The 22,044-nt window shown below is 43.0% G+C and overlaps 1 protein-coding gene across 1 annotated transcript; it reads right to left on the bottom strand.

Annotated features, from left to right (window-relative positions):
- Nucleotides 1–18,269: 18,269 nt before the first annotated feature.
- Nucleotides 18,270–20,063, bottom strand: sox1b (SRY-box transcription factor 1b). The gene has a single exon (XM_063877862.1). It carries the CDS (start codon nt 19,797–19,799, stop codon nt 18,792–18,794), a length of 1,008 nt encoding a protein of 335 aa, XP_063733932.1. The 5' UTR covers nt 19,800–20,063; the 3' UTR covers nt 18,270–18,791.
- Between the last annotated feature and the right edge of the window lie 1,981 nt (nt 20,064–22,044).

The raw sequence follows: 22,044 nt of genomic DNA, 5'->3' as shown, positions 1-22,044 counted from the left end.
AGAGGAGCTCTGTCTGAATCATACTGGTTTAGAAAAATGTATATTGTGCACGCTGACACACACACACACACACACACACACACACACACACAGAATAAATGAAAGGGATGAGTCTCTTTCTGATTGGTCTTTATCAATGTCACTCTCCAGAAACCCCTTTAGATAACACACAATGCAATATGTATCGTAGAGTATTGAAGTCAAAACTACATCACTAAATCCTAATTTAAAGGGCACTAAAGTTTCCAGACATTATAATAGTTTGCTAATAATCCTCTGCATTAATATGGACAGGCTGGACCCTTCATGGCAGCAGCAGCGAGTTCAGCTCTCAGGAAACTATTAAGTGTCCTGAACAGAAAACTCTCGAAGCACTTATGTTGTTCAGGTGGCTCGTCCTTCTGAGGCTGCTGCCCCTGAAGTCGTGTCCTTCAGAGGACTGAGTGGTCTGAACCTGTTCATCCACAGATAAGAACCTGAGCACCTATTTTTATTCATCTATCTGTTAATGGTTTAATGAACTGATTAATCAATTAGTCTTTTGAACGCCAGATGACTGTGAGAAGTGCCCATACAACACAAATACGCTTTGAAACTTTGAGAAGCTGGAGACTCCTTTTTTGTTGCATTGCTTTGCTTGTTGGTGTGCTTCTACGCTTGCAGTTGCAGCAGAGTTGCTTGCTTCTGAGCATGCATGGATGTGTTAGACACAAAACAAAAGCGTAACTCATACAGTTAGTGCTTTACTCTGTGGCTGAACACAACTTGCTCTAACTCTTTGGTTTTTATACAGATCACACACATTGATTACCTTTTGTTACATAGTGAGTGTGTTAGCCTTGTGTTAAGCTAAGTCTCCTGGCTCTAAAATCATATTTAATCTACATTTTTCTCGCTTCATGTGTATAGATTAATGTTTAGCTTGCAGAGGAAATCATGTCCACAGTGTCTCGGCTACAGCTTCAGAGTCCAGTTAGAGTCCATTAGGTCCAGTTTCTGGACATAATTGATTGAAATATTAGTTTTTATGATTAGAGGGGATGTCAAATGCGAGAATGTAGTGAATACAGAGGAATTTCTTGACTCCTTTACAATGATCCGTGGCCGAGAGATGAAAAAAAACACAGTGCAGAGATAGAAAGGAAGCGAAGGCTGAAAGCGGGAGAATGCAGGATCTTCATCTGTCTGGCTTAGCTAATGTTTTACTGTTACAGTAGCTAACCTTGTTGGAGAACAGTGCGGTCGGACCAAAGATTCATATTTCTCCTCGTCCTTTCATTTAACCGAGTTCACTTGAAAACAAAGAGCTCACTGACTGAATTCAAACTCCTACACTCACACATAGAACTTCATCTCCATCCACACACACACCACATGGAACATGTTTACCTCTCTTCACAGGCCTCCGTCGCTGCTGAATTGATCCAATCCGAGCAGCCTTGGAAAACTGTATTCACTTTTGTTAGCATTCATTCTCGTCTTTCTTCCTCATGTCTCTCTTTCTCGTCTCGCTGCCTCTCCAGAGCTCTGTGGTTTTCTTCTCCTCCAACCTTGGACGCTTCTGAGAGCGATTCTGTCGACAATAGGCCGTGTCTGGGATTAGATCCGGGGTACTTGATGAAGTTTTTTATCCTCCAGGAGTTTTCAAGGATGGTGGAGTTGAAAACAGTATTAACACGGGTTGATATGGAGAGGAACTGGGTGCTTCCACTTTGTTATTGCAAAACATCTTGACCACTTGGCAGTAATTATGTTTACTTGATGTATGTGTCCGTATAGTCCTCCACTATAATGCTTAGCGACCGCTTTATATGTTTTGATTGTTCACTGCAAGGTTACAAAATATATATAATGTTCTGTGAAGTAGTTGAACTTGAAGAGGTATTGAATATACCCGAGCCATTCAGTGAACTCTCAACTCCAAGGAATGTATACTAGCTAGTTTTGAGCAACAAATGCTGGAGGAATGCATCTGAAATGGCAAAATAATGTCTGTGATTTAGTGCAAAGTTAATGTTATCAAACCTTTTTTCCCATTCCTTCTCCACAACGAAGCCAGGAAGAACAAATTAGAGAGGAAATATAGTGTTGAATAATATGATTAGAGCAGGTAAAACGAAAACATACCTAGACGTTTTAATCCACAGAGAAGCAGCATTTTTTCCTTCTTGTACTTTAATAATCTCCCTATTCATCTGACAGGACCTAAAAGTTGCTTCTTTAATTCTGCATTTACTCAGGTTTTGGGTGAAATACACACACACACTCACACCCACATAGCCTCAGGTTCTGATTGATAGGCCTTTGTTACAGGGACAATAAAGGTGAATAATTACAGGGGTAAATGCAGGACATTGATACGGCCCCACGCCCTCAAAACACCTAAGTTGTAAGATGAGGTTAAGATCCTTGAACCTTTCCTCAGACAGTGTCTTGTTGTGGCATCATGATAAGGTTGTTTCAAGCCGCCAGATGGGATTATTGGCAGATTAATAGCATTGATATTCCCTGTATTCGGGGTTGTTTTCAGCAGGAATCAGAGACACAATTGACACTGTAGTCAGGCGTACCTCGGCTTTGTTGTAATGGATCCATTTCCCAGGTTCAACATAATAACATCCTCCTGTGGTCTAACAGAAAGCTAGCCCCTGTCTCCTCATCATGGATGTGTTTTCAGGCTTTTTGATGAAAGTTGTGTTCATGCCGGAAGTCTTTACGGCTTTACCACGTAACACTACTTCCAAAAACAGACGCTTAATGTAAGCTAACAGACTTCTTGTGTGTGTGTGTGTGTGTGTGTGTGTGTTATGTGGTTTCTCTCGATGGTATTTAAAGGATTAGCGGTGTCCATGTTTTCCCATGGTTTTCAGACAACAAGGCCTATATCTCACACACACACACACACACACACACACACACACACACACACACACACACACACACACACACACACACACACACACACACAAGGGTTTTATCAGCCCATCAACTTCTAGTCAACCTGAGCTGCTTGAAGTCAGAGCTTAGTAGTGTTGCTGGTTGATTCCGCACACACACACACATTGACTCTCACACACACACACACACACACACACACACACACACACACACACACACACACACACACACACACACACACACACACACACACACACACACACACACACACACACACACACACAGATCCCCAAGAGACTGAACTCGATCCCTGGCTCTACTGGCTTGTCAATCGCTTGTGGGATTGGCTTTCGGATAATTGACAGTTGTTGGAGCTGATCCCAACGGCAGGTAAAGAGCTGCGGGAGCGCGACAGGTGTGTGTGTGTGTGTGTGTGTGTGTGTGTGAGAGCATGAGGACAAGTGAGGCCTGGGTACAGTGCAGGGCCCCGTCCCCGATAACAATTTGAAAGTGTTTTTATGTTTTAAGTAGGAAGCGCTCTTTAATCTATGGTATGGTAATTTAGTTTTGAGAGCCTCTGAAGTGTTTACTAAAAGCACCTTTTCCAAGAGCATCTATTCAGAAGCAGCCCGAGAGTTTTATCAGATACTGACACCGCTCTCATGTAGCTCTAACTATTAAGTTGAGATGTCTTCAGCATTGAGGTGAAGTTATTTGAACTGAGCAGCTAAACATGTCTGTGTGTTTTTGTTATTGATTGCTAGAAAGCACTATAAGACCCTCACCAGCTCCCTTTCTCCTTCTGTCTCTCCCTCCTGCTCTATTGCTCAGCTATCTTCAAAGCAGCAGCATACATTAGTGTCAGTGTGTGAATGTTCCCAACAGCGTCTCGAAGACACACTCAAGGTCTGTGTGTGTGTGTGTGTGAGAGAGAGATTCACAATAGAGATATTTTCCTTACAGCGTTAGCACACAAATCATCCAGATACAGAACTGTAAATGTGTTATTTTGTTTGTGCTTTTCTCTCTGGAGTCTGAAACGTGAATTCTCAACTTTTGTCACTTCATGGATAAATGCTCAGTAAGTAAGCAATTACCACACTCACAGTGTGTGTGTCTAAGCTACAGTTTCTCACTCGTCACATGGCTGAGTAATGGACGGTGTGGAGGAAAGTTTTCTACATGTTTATTATTTTCTGATATTGGGACACCTTGTTGTGCTTCATGCATTTTCTTATGTCTTACACATTGGCCCCATGTCCACGTTACTTCTAAAAAAGCTCCTTATATTTGTGACAGTAAACATCTGGCATATCAGACTGATTTGCAGAAGTTACACACATGTTTTTTGTTGCTGTATAGAAGGTTTTTCAGAGCCTATATAGACACGTTTTCTGTCAGTTCAGAGTACCTCTTTTTTCCCTGAACGCTGCCCTTTTTATTCAACCTCCCCTAATCTTCCCTCTCGTTGTCCATATCCCTCTGCCTCCCCCCTACCTCTCTCTCTTCCTCCCTCAGTGACAGTAAACAGCCCTCCTGCTGCGTGTCTCCTATTACAGCCTCCATCCTGATTCTCCTCTTTCTTCCGGCCTTTCTCCTCTTTTTTTGTATCCCCTTTTCTCTCCAACCATCAGTCGCTCGGTCTAAAAGCTACAGGCCCTCTCCAGACACTGGCTTAAAAGTGACAGGAGGTCGAGAGAAATCAAAGACTTTAAAGAGGAAAGTGATGACGAGGTCAACAGCAGTGACGATGAGGAGGATGACAATGAGGTGCTAGTGATCAGGAGGAAGAGAGGTGGCTGATAGAAACCTCAAAAGACACTTAGAAGTAGATCTTGCTCGTTATTAAACAGGGATAGTTGCTCCAGTTTTGATGAGTTTTGCAGAGAAATCCGCCTAGACAAGCTGAGTAAAATCACACGTCTCCGACTAACCTATCCCCTGCCTGCCATGCAGTTTGGACCTGCAGCTGTGTGCCAACCTCACCTGGCTGTAACATTTAGATTAGGTGGCTGTAAGTGGCGCTGCCTCAAATTGTATCACCGTAAAAGCCAGTCCTTTACAGACTTACTACATCACTCTTCATGACATCTGAATCGGCCCTCTGTATAACTGCACACCTCGCATCACGGCTCCGTGATTTCCTCGTCAAACTCTGTGTATTAGGAAATGATTGATGGCTAATGCTCCCCGTTAATTTGCACTGACTTGGGTTTATACTGGTGGTGAAACTGGATTTTTTGGCAAAGGGAGAATAGCTTTCCAAAGAGCTGCAGTCTGCAGGAACACAAAGATAACCCCAGTAAACCTCCCATGCTTCTTCCCTGCAGCAGTGTACAGTACTATCACTTTATTAAAGCCTCTGCACACCATCTGCTTTAAGCACTGCCTCATCACACACTTGACATATGTAAGGCTTAGGATCAAGGGTCAGGTGCACCCATTAGTTAACACAGTATAGTAGTGTTGGTATGATGTTTAAGTATTCACAGGATGCCGGAATATTTCAAAATAAGAGGTGAAAAATCCTCCTTGGGAAGAAATATTTGATGTTTTGTTGGAACACTTGTTGCACTGATGTGTCTCCAAAGCTTTTTTTACAAAGGGTTGTTATGTCTTGCACTACATTGTTGAATTTACCTCGTGTGTGTGTGTGTGTGTGTGTGTGTGTGTGTGTGTGTGTGTGTGTGTGTGTGTGTGTGTGTGTGTGTGTGTGCGCATATCAAAGTGTCCAGTAGAAATGTAAAATGTGTGACATTGCTTCTCAGTGTGGGAAAAATTACTCATAATTCTCCTCATCTCACACTCAGTGGGGCTTGAAGACATCCTGCAGGGCTTATGCACGCACGCACACACACACACACACACACACACACACACACACACACACACACACACTGGGCCAGGTCAGAGCCCCGAAGCTTCCGTGGCAACTTGTAGGGCTGGAATAATGACTTCCATAATGTGTCCCTACAGAGAGGGAGAGAGAGCTGGTGTGGAAGAAAGTGAGGGAGCAGAGAGAGAGAGAGAGAGCACTTTTCTTTCCTTGGCTGGAGGAGTCCTTTTGTTGCTCGCCCTGCGGGGGCTTTTAGTCCTCAGCTCCAACTTATCGGCTGTCCAACCATGTGGGGTGGGTCGCTGAGAGGGCGCAGGAGCGGGGGGGCAATTGATACAGTAAAAAGCCCTGACCGCGGAGGGCTCTGGGTGTTTTTTTTTGTGGATGGAGGGGGGCTTTGTGTGTGCCGAGAGGTCAAAGCTACAGTCGATCGCCCCCCTCCCTCTTCCTCCCGTTCTTTTCTGTGCTTTTTCCTCCCTCTCCTATCGCTGCGATTGATCTATTTTTCAGCTCTCTGGCTGTCGTGTGTTTACGCCGGTTCAATATGTGATTTTTAATATCATAGACACCTGCCAATTGAGCATTATGCTAGAGACACACACACACACACACACACACACACACACACACACACACACACACACACACACACACACACACACACACACACACACACACACACACACACACACACACACACACCTCTTTATGTCCCTGGAGATGTTATTTATGAATCATCTGCTGTTTTTATGCCCTGAATGTAATGCAGAGGCAGATGAAGGATGATTTTAATGCAAGGCCACCAGACTCTGTCTCTCTGACTTCTCTCAGACACAAGTCAGCCCGAGCCGATTACGTTGCTACTGGAGTCACTTGTTTCTTAAAAGAGGGGCACATATTTAATATTCAAGTTTATGTATGAACAGTTATTACCTCGGATAACAATTTCTTTTTTGTCTCGCCTTAAAGTCTACAGGCAAGGCAAGTTTATTTATATAGCACCTTTCAGCACAGTACAGCATGATGTTGTCTGTTATGCAGCGTGTGTTTTAGAGCAAGCCTCACTTGTCATTTTGAGTTCGCTTTGACGGGGTTGTCCGTGTTTTTGTAGTCAAACCTTTTTGTTTTTAGTGCTTAAAAGTAATTGTGTGTTGAGTTGTACTCAGATCCATCCTCTTGTGTCGCTTCTGGTTTCTAACACCAAGAAGGTGACGCCCAAGTTGCGAAATGCGAGGCTTCAAATCATAAAGTTCACTTCAAGTTTTGGCTAAATTTCAACAGAATTAATTGAACTAAATGCAAAATTAATAGAAGTGAAACAAGTTAGCATCCTGTTTGCATGCACTGTATGCAGAGAGAGCTGTTCTCACACACACACCGACACCGACACACACACACACACACACACACCGACACCGACACACACACACACACACACCTGATTAGATGATTATTTCTAGACGAGATAAGTGGCTGAAATAGAGACTCTGTTGACTGTTGTTCAGGTAATCAACACACACACAGTCGTGCCACGCCATGCCAGATTGCATTACCTGTCCCTTTTCATAGACACATAATGAGCTCAGGGAAACCCTAAACGGACGGACGGACGGACGGAGAAAGAAAGACGTGGAGAGGGAGAGAGAGAGAGAGAGATTAAACAGGTTTTAGAAACGTATACATCCCCAAATCTAAATGCAAAATCTTGACAACCATCATCTTCTGAAGCAAAAGATCTAAATAACACAATTGTTTGGATGCTTAGTTCTGCAGGACAGTGTCTGTGTTGACCCTTTTTTAACCGAGCGATCAGGTGAAGAGAAAGTGAGTGATACACAAACAGAAAAAGAAGAGATGGAGATAAACAGAGAGGGAAATCTGGCAGCCTGTCAGCCCGGTTCACTGAGTCAATTTGTCCAAACAGAGGAGGATCAGGTGGCAGTGGAGGGCCAGGTAACAGGAGATCCAACAGACCACACCTATGCAGCAGGTATTAGCCTTATCCCCCTGCTGCACAGGTGTATGCACGCTGGCTGTTGTGTGTGAAGTTAAACAGACTCATCAATAGATTTGAGAGAAATCGTACAGGAGCTACATACAGTGGTATGCAAAAGTTTGGGCACCCCTTAGGAAAACCACTGCATCAGTTTGTCACTTGCTGAGCTTTTGAAGCAGCAACTTCATTTTAACATATGTTATACCTTATGGTAACAGAAACATCTCAGTAGTGAAATAACTTTTATTGGTCAAACAGAAACATGTTTATGTGCATTCAAACAAAAATAGGCATGTGCATAAATTTGGGCACCCCTAAGAAATAATTCCATTAATATTTAGTATTGCCTCCTTTTGCTGCAATAACGGCCTGTAGACGCCTCCTGTAGCCACAGACAAGTCCCTTAAGCCTGGCAGGTGGTATTTTGGCCCATTCTTCCACACAAAACGTCTCCAGTTCAGTCAGGTTTCTTGGCCTCCGTGCATGGACAGCCTTCTTCAAATAAATCCATACATTTTCAATGATGTTAAGGTCTGGGGACTGGGATGGCCATTCCAGAACATTGTACCTGTGCTTCTGCATGAATTCCTTGGTGGATTTTGATCGGTGCTTAGGATCATTGTCCTGCTGAAAAATCCAACCCCGGCGTAGCTTCAACTTTGTGACTGACTCTAGAACATTCTTGTCAAGAATCTCCTGGTACTGTAAGGAATTCATGTGGCCCTCAACTTTAACAAGTTTTCCAGTACCTGTGCTAGCCACACAGCCCCATAACATGATAGATCCTCCACCAAATTTTACAGTGGGCAACAAGTTCTTTTCATTGAATGCAGTGTGTTTTTTTCGCCATGCATACCTGTTCATGTTATGACCAAATAACTCAATCTTGGTCTCATCTGACCACAGTATTTTGTTCCAAAATGCTTCTGGCTTGTCCAGATGTGCTTTTGCATACCTCATGCGACTCTTCTTGTGATTAACACTCAGGAAAGGCTTTTTGCACATCACCCTTCCAATGAGCTCTTCCTGGTGCAAAGTACGCTGGATTGTGGAACGGTGAACAACTACACCATCAGCAGCCAGATGTTGTTGTAGTTCTCTGGAGGTGGTCTGTGGCTTCTCTGTGACCATTTTCACCATCCTTCGCCTGTGCCTTTCCCCTATTTTTGTCGGCCTACCACATCTTTCCTTCACACGGACTGTTCCTGTGGCCTTCCATTTCACAACTACGTTTCTGACTGTGGAGACAGACAGTTTAAACCTGTCAGATAATTTTTTGTACCCTTCTCCTAATTTATAATGTTGGATTATCTTAGCTTTCAGGTCAGTGGAGAGTTGTTTTGAGGTCCCCATCTTGCCACTCCCTAAGAAAGAACCTAGGCCAGGCACAGCCAGCTATTACCTATGTTAAATAGCCTTTTTCATGATTGGTTCCACCTGTCTTTGTAATTGAAGGTCTAATGAGCTAATCAAAGCAATTTTGTGCAGCAACCTGTCAGCTATAAATCCGTACAGGTGTTGAAATGAATGCTATTTATAAGGGTGCCCAAACTTTTGCACATCCCATTTTTTGCATTTTATTTTATTATAATAAAACTATGTAATGCTACCCTAAGAATTTTGGTCTGGAAAACACTAAAACGTCTACATCTTTGTAGGAAAACAAATGTTGTTGCTGTGATCTTCTATTATAAAGGAAAAGCAAATTGTCATGAAATCTCAGAGGGGTGCCCAAACTTTTGCATACCACTGTATATAGCAAGTTTGATTGGTTGTTTGGCAGTGAAACCTCAAACTGTAGTCTGTAGTTTGTTGGGTTTAGTAAACACCACATCTTTGGAACCACGATCTCTCATACGTCTCAAAATGTTGATGGAAATAGGAATAGAAGTGATGTTAAAGTACCTGGTTGTGCTTGGTGATTGATGGTTAAGGTTAGGGAGCGATGGTTAAAAGTAATACTCTTGAGATACACTCTTCGCTGACTCCTCCATATGTGTTGCGATGCAGGTGATGTAATCAGTTAACACACTTGTTGTTCTGGAGGGCAATTAATAGCAGCGACCTCCACAAATAAATAAAAAGACATCACAGCACCGCCCACACCGTTTGATTGACAGGTGATGTCAGGGAAGGAAGTGCGGAAACATCACACCAAAAATAAAACAGGATCTAGGAGATTAGCCGTGTTTAATCTGCAGTGTGGTGTGAAGTAGGATGCCAACACACTGCTCTGATGGATTTCAAACAAGGTGGATCCTGGACGGATTCCTGCAGCTCCTCCACGCTGCATTATGGAGCTTATTCTCATCATATGGCCCTCGGTTAACGGGCTGATGCAACACTCAGCAAGATCACTCCTGTCCTCCCCTCCTCTTCCTTCTTCTCTTCCTACTCTTTCCTCCTTCATTCCCTCCTTCTGTTCTCCTTCCCCCCTTGTTCCCCTGCTTCCTTACCTCCTTCACCCGGACTTCCTCCGACCTCTTCTCTCTGCTGCTGTTGTTCTCTTTCCTAGTGTCTCCCTAGTTTCTTCTCCTCACTCTTTCCCTTCTTAATTGCTCTTTATTTCTTCAGTTTTTCTCACTCTTCCCCTTCTCTTCCTTTAGCCATTAAGCTTGACATCTTTTATTTATCTTTCTTTTTTATTTCCATCATTACTTTCCTTCAGTTTAAGTTCATATGAAGCTGCCCTTCCCTCATTCATACCTCTGTTTTGTTTTTCTTTCCATTCTCATTTCTTCCTGTCTCTCCATTATTACTTTTCATCACTCTCTTCTTAACCCATTCCTGTTTCCTTCCTTACTTAGCTTTTTTCTTCCAGTCCATCCATTATTTCTCTTTTGTGTGTCTTTTCATTTCCAGTCTTTCCTTCATTTTTGTATCACTCTTTCCGTCCTTCCCTCTTTCATGTTTCTCTCCTTCCTCCCTACCTCTTTCTTGCTCTCTTCCTTTAATTCCTCCTCTCTACGTCTCTCTCTTCCTCTCCGTACTTTTTCTTTCTGTTATGGAATGTGTGATGAGCCTCCAGCTAATCCCATCCCTAAAGCACCTTAGCAACGCTCGCTAAGGGAATTTGGAGGGAGCTACAAAAAATCACGCACACACTCTCACACACACACATATGTGAGACATGCACAAAGCCCAGCAAACAACCCCCTATTGGCAGCAAGTGGATTCAGGGATGCACTAATACATCTTCAAATGTGCTTTTTAAAGCGTTTGGAAAGGCTCTGTCGTCGGGCGATAACTCCCCACCGGTTAAAGGATGGATGCTCCCGTTGTGTTGCAGCGCCGCTCTACCCTCCCTCGGTTTTTTTTCTCATCCTTCCACATCCCTCGCCTATTGCTCCCTCCTTCCCTTTCCTCCTCTCCAGCCATCACGTAAAAACAAGAAAAAGTTTGTCATTACAGCGGCTGCATTGTGTGAAGTCTCCTCCTGAGGACGTTTGAGTGCCGAGCTGGTTTCAGCTTCCACTTCTGTACTGGTCGCTGTTTAATTTAACATTTGCCTGATTGAGCGAGATAAACAAGCATACATTTCTATAAAATGACAACACAGCACCAGGACTTGTTCAATTTGCAATCCTGTAGTAAGTGGTACTGCTCACATGCTTTGTCTGCGTTCACTACGCCTGAATCACCACATCTGTACTAAACATGGTGACACTGCAGCAAGGGTACTCTTAAGGTTAAGGAATTATTTGAATGGGTTTCATGAGCTCTAAAACTTTGCACAGGCTGAAAAGCACCACATGCAGTCCTGCAGTACTACATTGCCTGCGTCTAGGTAGAGGTTCATGTACTTCATGGCGATGTGTAGAGGAAGAATTTATGTTACTCACAGAAAGAAAGAACTGTAGTTTCAGAAGTAAAAGAAGAAAGAACACATCTGTGATGGAAAGAGAAATACCTTAGTGTGTGTGTGTGTGTGTGTGTGTGTGTGTGTGTGTGTGTGTGTGTGTGTGTGTGTGTGTGTGTGTGTGTGTGTGTGTGTGTGTGTGTGTGTGTGTGTGTGTGTGTGTGTGTGTGTGTGTGTGTGTGTGTGTGTGTGTGTGTGTGTGTGTGTGTGTGTGTGTGTGTGTGTGTGTGATCATATTTTGAGGCGATAATGAGAATCTGTAAATACCCTCAGACACTGAATCCCTCTCAATGTTTAATCTGAGTCCACAACCACTGGCTGCCAACACAGATCATCCTCCTGTACACGCACACGTATGCGTAGACACTCATCGACATGTGCACACAACACATTTGATATCATTATTCAATATGCAACATCCTCAAAGGACACAGAAACAGCAAATGTATACATGGAGCCATATTATGACAGATTATTCTCTCTCACACACACACACACACACACACACACACACACACACACACACACACACACACACACACACACACACACACACACACACACACACACAAGCACACACAAGAAGGCCCGTGGAAGTGGATCAGGGAGGTGGGTGTGTGTAGGAATCTTCAGCCAGGCTATCGCTAACAAGCATGCTCCTCTCTCTCTCCTTTATACAGCAAATCCCTCTACTCCACGCCGGAGATTAGCATATTGTTTAAACGCACACACACACACACACACACACACACACACACACACACACACACACACACACACACACACACACACACACACACTAGACAAACACTTAAAGCTGCATGTCCCAATTGAAAATCTGGAGTCATGGTCACTTCTGAATTGAAATTAGGTAGAAAGAAAACCTGTTTGAAAGCAGCGAGCACTCACCTGAGTTTATATCTGTCCTCTGCTGATTTTTTGGTAAACTTTCAGTCTGTATATAAAGAATTTCTCTAATTTAATGGAGGATTTATCTAGATGTCAACATTCATGACACTTACATTTTCAATCTTTACATTTTAAACATTATTTAGAGGCACTGAATTGAAGCTTTTGCAGTTTGAACTTAGAATATGTTTGCTCTGGCTGTTAAAAACACCAGATCTGTAAACTGTGAACACACACACACACACACACACACACACACACACCCACACACACACACACACACACACACACACACACACACACACACACACACACACACACACACACACACACACAGGTCTCCCCATGTCAAACATCACTAAATAATTATGGCACCATTGCGGGTGATTGGCACTAATTGACCGGTGTGTTTGGCCGCCACACTGGTAGGACGTGGCAGAGACGTGAACCAGATCTCACCTGCAATCTGCAAATGACAGAGTTTCTTCCGCAGAGGTGAGAGGGAGAGAGCGGCGCATTGGCCTCTGGGCCGGCAGGAGACCTTTTAACTCCTGTGATTACCTGAGCCTGAGCTATAGTTGTAATCATGTTAGTGTTTCCTGTTCTCCTCCATTCCTTCCTCTTCTCTCTCTCCCTATTTTGTTCCTTTCTTCTCCAAAGTGCCGTCACCCTCCAGGAAAAGCACCGTGGTGTTTGAGGTAATTGGCTTGAGGAGACCTCACTTTTGCTCTTGCATTTATAATTGGTTTAAAGGTAGAACGCTCTTTCTGCTTTCCATTGTCCAACGTTAGTTTTCTCCTGCTGGTAGAACAATTGCTCGTATTTTTGACGTGTAATGTAAGCTAAATGTTGCCATTTTCTTTGGAAGAATTCATGAAGTCTTTATCATATACAGGGGTTCATAGTGTTCTTCCTTCAGCCAGCCGGGGATATTAAAGCTCTCTAATGTGCTTGATTTTGTTTTGGTATGTCACGAACATCCTTATTACATCAGCATTTCAAAGACAAGGGACAGTTAATCCATTATAATTCTTGAAACATGGTATTAACGTCCTGCTTGGTGCAGTTTGTTCATTTCAGCACCTGGACAGCTCCTATGAACATGTATGTTCACCACCTTTCATTTAACTGATGAATGATTTTCATTGATGGAAGATAAAAGCAGTGCTCAGAAAACTTGTGATTGATATTTCCCTGCCTGCACTGGCTTATTCTGACTTCTATACACACTAATGATATTATTGGATATGAAGAGATAAGTCTGGTTTACTAGATATAGGATCATTCCGAAATGGGAGGAATAGGAGGATTATTAACAGAGTGATAAAAAGACAGCAGAGGCTAAAAAATCCACACATTTAGTCTTGAAGTTGGACAGATTTGGGATCAGCCTTTACCTTAATGCAACCTGTGTGTTTTCTTTATCCATGTGTAGTTTATCCATGTAGCTAGCCCAATATTAGAGGGTTTTCCTTACACCTAACTCTCTTTGAGTCGTACGGTCCATCTCTTGTGAACTGACCTTTTATGTTGAGATGTGGAAGTGTGCTCTTATGTTGTAGAAAATGATCATAAATAGGTATTTTCATTTGCTACAGGAAGTCCAAGTACCACACAATAGTAAAGTACAGTACTGAAGTACATGCATTTAGCTATTTCCCAGCACTGCGGCCCACATTGTCTGTCTTACTGTGTATCGAACCCACAGCAAAGGTGTAAATCTATCTAAGAATATCAGTAATATGTTTCTGTTTGGTTGTAGTCAGCAACTCTGGATGTGATTTGCAATTATCCCCAACCCAAAGCATAGAAAGCCCAGGCAGTAAACCCCTTTTTAACGGTGCAGACGAGCAAAACTTACAGGGGGAAAATCTGCATTCAACACGCAGCCAATAGCAGAAAAAAAGCACATAATCTGAAGTAAAACGGCTTGAAATGAAACTCAAACTGTCTCCTCATGGCTCCCAGTGGCCCCGTTACGTTGCACTGAGGCTTCCTGCGTCTGGTGGGCGGGGCCCCCAGTGCCCGTCTGAGCAGACGGTGTGTGATGATTATAGGCCCCCGGGGAGATCCAGGGGTTACTCCCTAATTGATTGTCATGAAAGGCCCTAATTGAATTGAGCAGCATGGTGGAACAACACACCATGCAGTCCGTTTGAGGCCTGACGTTAAAAAAAACAGGCGGGCGACGAGGTGTAAAGTTGACGTTGAGACCTGGTGGGAAAAGTTTTCATATCGGCTGCAACTCTGCAAATGAGACTCAGGCTGCTAGGACAGAAGCGTTACAACTAAAAATATTGACAATTTTAGTCAAAAAACATGTATTTATTTATTAGTTAATTGAAAGTAAGTGATGGTGTACTTCTCATTTCTTCTAAATCAGATAGAAAAATAATAAGACTTGACAAAAAGGAGTCCTTTCGGAGATCTTTCTGAGACTTCCAGTACATCCTGCACCGTATTTAGTTTCTACAATGTTTGAAAAACAAGCATTTGGAGGCAGTGTACCTTGATTGACTTTTTTTTTTTAAGCCTGTGGGAATGTAACGTCCTAAATCAGCTTTTATAGTTTTAGAATTTGAAAATGTTTGGTATTTTACCCCTTTTTAAATATTAAAAGCGGTGGATAAAGAGAGAAAATGACTTTTCCGACAGCAGCAGAGAGTCAGACAGCAGCTCCCTCAGCACCAATAGGTCTGCTTTTGGAGAGAGAAGGGGGAGGGAAAGGGGGAGGAGGGGGCCCTCGGATTAAGAGACTGAAAAATGGTTAAAACGTGTCAACGTGTAATTGCACGATAAGGCCCCCTCGCGAGGAATCCGTTGGCCCCGTTGCTATTTTCTATGGCGTCCCGGCTAATCTCTTCGCGCCACATTCGGTCTTGTGCAATCGGTCCCCCGTAATCTCCCATGACAGAACCGGGTCCAACGTCGAGGTGAGGGTTTTTATAGGAGGAGAGGGAGGGAAGTATGCGGAGGCGTGATAAACTGATGCCGATTAGCCACGTTTAGGACACCGGGAGCACGCGGGACGGGGAGGGAGGGAGGGGGGGGGGGGGTATGCACGGGGTTATACTGTCCACGCATGTGCCAAAGGGAACATGAGGAGAGAAAACTTCCAGAAACACAGCTCTCAGTGACGGCGCCGCTGGGTAAAAGTGGACCAGGCTGAGCTTTATTCAACCCTAAAACAAACTGTTATTGTCTTAAAGACGTCCAAATATCCTCCCTCTTCCCTCTGAGCCTCAGTGAAGCCTGAGTCAGCACACTTCACACTCACTTGATATTTGGAGGAATTCCTCTTGACATACCTCGAGGTTTTAGTGATGCTCCTCATGATCGTAATCTGTCCATCTTTAATCTTCCTGTTTCCTAAATTAATGCTGAAGACATCGATCTGAGGCGGTATTTAAATCCAGCTCGATCAAACTTTATATTGCAATAAGTTATAATTAACTTGACTAAATCCTTTGTCTTTGCTCTCTCTTATGCAATATCTTTGTCTATTAAATTCAATGTAATCCCGAAATAAATGTAGCATTTTCTGACTTCAATGCTGTGCCAGTGTCTAAACAACAAATCTTCCTCTTCCTCCTCTTCCTCTTCCTTATAATATTTGCATACTTCTCCTTCATGTCCATTTACTAAATATTGATTACTTGAAGTGTGGAATTAATTTAGGATTAATAAGCAGCCGTTTATAAACTGAAGTTGCTCTTTAGATGATGCCTTTAGCTTCAGAGATACGGTGAAGGAAGGAGAAAAGAAGAATGGATATTTCATTTCTAACAATCCTTCAGTATTGAAATGTGTCTTCAGGAAAATCAGGAAATAACATTTGTGCATTATGATAAAATTAAAGCCCATTTTTGTTTTTGTTTCTGGCTTTCATTTCCATTGTATTTTTTATGATATTGGAACTATTTTCTGAAGATAAAGCTCTTGCATACCAGTCCAGATTCAAGAGCAAAGACAATCCCAATAAATTTAAAGCAATTTAAATGTGACTAAAGTGAATCCCGGGAAGATCCAGCACTAAGAAATACCTCCAGTTGAGACCGCTGACGTCCAGGGAACAGCTTTATTATTTGTGATTTGCTTCCACGCTGCCCTCTTGTTTTTAAGTCCAGACCCGAGTGGGACTTACTCTGATAAAACCAGGGGTGTTGTTTGCTGGGCTTTTTGTTATTGGTGACCCCCGGGCTAATCCCCATTCTCCTCCAACACAAAAACCTCCTCCGTCTCCCCCCCTCTTCTTCCTCCCCCTTCTCCTCTCGCTCATTCATCCCACTCTCACTACCCCGGGCCCTCCAGTGATTCAGCCATCAAATTTAAAGAAGGAAATAATGTAACAAGCAGGAGCACACACACAGAAGCTGGCGTTTGATGCCGGGGTGAGGGAAGGGGTGAGATTTGAGAGACACAGGGGGGAGGCGGGGGTGAAGTGGACCCAAACTGAAGAATTAGTCGTTCAGCGGATACTCTTGTTGTCGGATTTACTTTTGCTTGAGATCTAGATTACTGAGGTCATGACCCCGAGGCAGGTAAATAGTATACTCACAGATAGACTCATCATGTCAGCATGTGGATAGCTCTACAATAAAACAGTTAATTGGGATAAAAAACGGATTATTTAGTCTGTATTTTGAGATGCACACCTATACATAACTAAACACAGTTAGGCTAAGTTTTTGAGAAAAGGGGTTTAGCTTAAGAGAAAACTATTTCATGCATTTTCACAACTTGTGAGAATGCATGAAATAGAGATTTAAATAATAAATATATAAAACAACCTAAATTATGAGAATAGAGTCGCTGTTTTGTGAACATATGTTGCATATGCTAGTTTGCTTTGGAAATGATAAATAATACTCATTAAAATGTACTTTAGTTTTAAAGCCAGGGAGTCTTAAAACATGTGGCACCGTTTAAAATTATACTCAAATGGAAAACGAGAACATTATTAGGATAATATTTGACAAAAAATCCCGATCCAATAAGTGTTTTAGTCCAACGTTTGAGTTACAGACTGTCAGATAAACTGTCCACCTAAAACATGTGGAAAATAAAAGCATTATCAGCTCAAGACTAACATGATTTTAAAATTACAGATTGTATCTTAAAATCTCAGGACAGAGCAAATAGAATCTAAAAAGCAATTTCAGGAAGAAATAAAGGCCTCTTAATGGCCTATTTTTCAGAGTATTTAAAAAATAAACTACATTTCCAAATAAAAACCTCATATCCTCACTGCTAACAATTATGTCCAACAGGAATCTGTATTAATAAAATGCATATCATCAATATAATGCCAGCTAATATTACAGGGCAATCAGAAAGGTTTAGCACATTTCTATTTGACCAGAAAAAATACAGAATATAATAAGGTTCATTTTTAATTCTAGGAGAACTACTCGTTTAAAGGCCTTGATGGTAAATATCCCTCTCTTCCAGATCGTCCTGAATAAACATGCCTCTAGTTTTATAATTATTCTTTTTAGTTGTCATTTGCATTTGAGACCAGATTTTGGCAGTTTTCCTTGCATTCATTAAACTCGTTTTCCTTTCAACAATATTATACGCTTGTCACCATTTCCAAATATATTTTTAGAATAAGGATCTATTCAAATAAACATTAAATAGTTTAAATGAGCCTTTTTAAATCTCCTTCCAAACATAATGTCTGACACTTTCGGTAAAACGTTAAATGTACCATAAAATCGACCCAAAAACGAGGCTTCGTATTTAGTAAATTATGTACAATTGCGTAAAAGTGTTTTCAGTAGGCCTATTTATTCACAATTTACAAGATTTTACAACAACAAAAACAAATTCAAATTACACCGACTGACTCACATGTTTACAAGCATTAAAACTGGAAATCAATTTAAATTGCAGCCTAGAAACTTTTTTTTAAAACACATCTTCTTCACACCGCCCTCCATTTATTATACGGTTCCCTCTTTAAACGGGTTTCCCTCAAACACACAGCTGGTGCCTTTAATTCCACAGAAAATTAGGAAAAAAATAACCTTCATAACGCACCAGCCTTCACGGATTATAATTTAAATCGTGTCAAAACTTGGCATGCTCTGTTCCAGAGAGCAAAAGCTTTCCTTTAGCTTCGGACAGACAAAAAATCCATCACTGAAAGAAAAATAACAATAAAAAAAAGTTTGTTCAAAGTGATTGCATTTTTATGGCTATAACCGCCCTATAATTTACAATTCAGCAGCAGCAGCCCACATCTTTAAATATTTGGTTGTGGTTTTGTAGTGCTTAAACATTTAGAGATTTTAAATATGAGTCAGAGGAACCGTCCCGTTTACCGGAGTGGAGCCGCTGCTCTGGTAGTGCTGCGGGTGGAGCACGTGCAGTCTGCTGTGAACCGAGGAATCCCCCGCCGCCTCTCCGGTGGGCAGGTACATGCTGATCATGTCCCGCAGGTCCCCGGTGGGGCACTGCGGTGGAGGTCGCGCCGTGGACACCGGAGGGCTCACACTGGGCTCAGATTTCACCAGGGAGCCCAGAGGCACCGGGGACACACCGGAGCTCTGGTGCGAGTATCCGGTGATCCCCCCGTATCCCGGCGGGGAGGCGCTCATGTAGCTCTGAGAGTTTGAGATGGGGCTGTAGGACAATGCGCTCATGTCGTACCGGTGCGGGTTGTGCGGGTGATGGTGGTGCGGGTGATGGTGCGCGTGATGGTGAGCTCCGGTGCCCGGGTGTTGCGTGTACAGCTGCGCCTCCTGCATCATGGCGTGCGCCGCTGCCGCTGCGGCCGCAACTTGGCCCGAGTACGCACCGTTCGCCCAGCCGTTCACATGCGTAGCGTAGCCCCCATTCCCACCTCCGTGACCCCCTCCTCCTCCGGGGCTCTCCAGTCGCTGTCCGCCGCCCACCATCCCAATCCCCGGGTGTGATCCGAGGAGCCCCCCGGCCAGAGAGTACTTGTCCTTCTTCAGCAGCGTCTTGGTCTTCCTCCGCGGCCGGTACTTGTAGTCCGGGTGTTCCTTCATGTGCATGGCCCGGAGCCGCTTCGCCTCGTCAATAAACGGCCTCTTCTCCGCCTCGGTCATCACTTTCCACTCCGCTCCGAGTCTCTTACTGATCTCGGAGTTGTGCATTTTGGGGTTCTCCTGGGCCATTTTCCTCCTCTGGCCCCGGGACCACACCATGAAGGCGTTCATGGGTCTCTTGATTCTGTCCTGCGGGACTTTGCCTCCTCCTCCCCCCGGGTTCGATGGGTTGGTCTGCGGGACCATGGGGGAATGTAAGTCCGTCTCCATCATGATGCTGTACATTCACCTGGTCTTGTAGGACAGTCAAACACACGGAAACATTCAGGCAGCTCCGATGGAGATAAAGAGTGAAAGAAAATGAATCCACTCAGAGGAAAACTCACTTCCCCTTTTCGCTTCTTTTTATGCTTCTTTTTTCCTTCTGTAGCCGAGAAAAATAGACCCTGCAGTTTGACTTTGGTTGAAGCTCGACTGGGAAAAGTTACCGGTGCAGCTAAATGAGCGAGGGACGGCCAATGGAGAGGCGCGAGAGGAGACGGGATTTGCATGCAGGGGCTCGAGGTTCTGGTGACGTCGGAGCGCGAGACCTAAACATTACTCCCTCTGTCATCTGTTTTGTGTGTGTGTGTGTGTGTGTGTGTGTGTGTGTGTGTGTGTGTGGTGTGTGTGTGTGGTGTGTGTGTGTGTGTGTGTGTGTGTGTGTGTGTGTGTGTGTGTGTGTGTGTGTGTGTGTGTGTGTGTGTGTGTGTGTGTGTGTGTGTGGCTCAGAACACAGGTACACATGTAAACAGTTTAATTCCTATCATTTTGCGCATGCTTTACGCAGGGTGGAGTGTGTACACATATTATAGACATGCATGAGATATTTCATCTCATGTAAAATATGATATAACATGTAGGAGATTTTATATGTAAAAAAAGGCAAGACAAAATTAAGCTTTATTAGTAACAACATAAGTGCTGCAGACAGCAGAAATAATATGCCTATTTCATAAAGAAATGGCTTCAAATTTAAGTTAAAATCCAAATATGCAAGTAATGTATTTCAGCACTTGTAAAATATGATTTCATATATAGGCTATTAAGTTATAACAAAATAAGATTTCAGAAAGTGAAGCTTTAATAGTAACAGCAGTAGCTTTGAAAAAAGGTCTATTAAATAAAGAAAAGCCTCAAATTGAAATAAAAATCTAAATGAAAAAGGGATTCATCATAGCTTAAATACACCGTCACTCTAAAAGCAACAAAACAAATCTGAATGAAAGACTATGATGTGTATAATTAGACGTTAGAGCTGATTATTAATAACGTTAAACACAGAAATATGTCGTTGTCATGCTCCATACCTTTACTTTAAGGTTAAGAGATTACATTATCAGAGGAGCAGGGCTCTTCTACATCATAACCAATAGCGTCAATGTAAAAAGGCTATATATGTTTTAATTTCTCCCTGTTTTTTGTCTAACTAAGGGCTCCACCGCCTCCCATTCAGAGCCACAGGTGCTTTTCTGTTGTGTCCGTTGCTAGGAAACAGATGACTGACGCCCGGAGCACGTGCCATTCAAAGCCCTTTTGTTTGTTTCACTAAAGCTGCAGGAGAGCACGAGAGAAAGAGGGGATTTACCCCCCCCCCCCCCTAGAAAAACTACTGTATTCCTATAATAAATGTTGGGAGTTTAGATTTGTGAGGGTAACATTTTAATAATCGATGGAACAGTGACGGAGCTGCAGGCCCGCTGCAAAAGGCCCGGGACTCTTCTTCTGTCGTTGTGAATAAAAAAGGATAAATCCGCGTAGCAATTGAGTCACAACGCTTTCAAACAGATAATGCTTTGTTGAATTCAATGTTGTTAAACTATAAAAGAATACATGTTTCTATTTCTACTAAAACACCCATAAGAAAAAGTAATACACACAAACCATTTTGAACGTGTAATATTTGTGGGATAAATGCAGATTAATTTTCCAGAGCTGCAGCTGAGATATTTAAGTCACGAAAACAGATATTATAAACCGTGAAACTAGTGAATGTTTAGCGTTTATTTACAAGATATAATTCATAAATGAATGAAATATGAAAACAGCAGCAGATTCTGTCCCATTATCTACACTTTACATCGTCAGTGAGCAGATGCTTTGTAGAAATGTGATCTCTTCCGGCTCTACGCAGCATAAAAGCACAGTAAAAAAAAAGGAAGATATTTATTTCATTTGGTATTCCAGTCTGCTTCACTGGCTTCCCGTCATGTGGAGGATCTTTTCAGCCCTCTGGGATTATTCTCCCGAGTGGCATCTGTCAGGTGCGCTGCCTCTCAGCGAGCTGCTCGTTGGCACGCTGGCATGGCGGGATTTTCCTCTCCTTGTACCAGGTGGCTATAGTGCTGCTGAGTGGCTAGTATGATCTGTTTCTCGCACAGTGTGACCGTCTCCTCTCCTCCTGCAGCCGGCACCGAAACACACGGACACAGTTACTGAAATCTAATCAGAGCATACTGCAGGGACTTTGTTTGCATTGTAAGGCTTATTG

This window comes from Eleginops maclovinus, chromosome 24 (assembly GCF_036324505.1).
Source record: "Eleginops maclovinus isolate JMC-PN-2008 ecotype Puerto Natales chromosome 24, JC_Emac_rtc_rv5, whole genome shotgun sequence".
NCBI classification, from domain to species: domain Eukaryota; kingdom Metazoa; phylum Chordata; class Actinopteri; order Perciformes; family Eleginopidae; genus Eleginops; species Eleginops maclovinus.
This window is presented reverse-complemented; position numbering and strand designations above follow the sequence as displayed.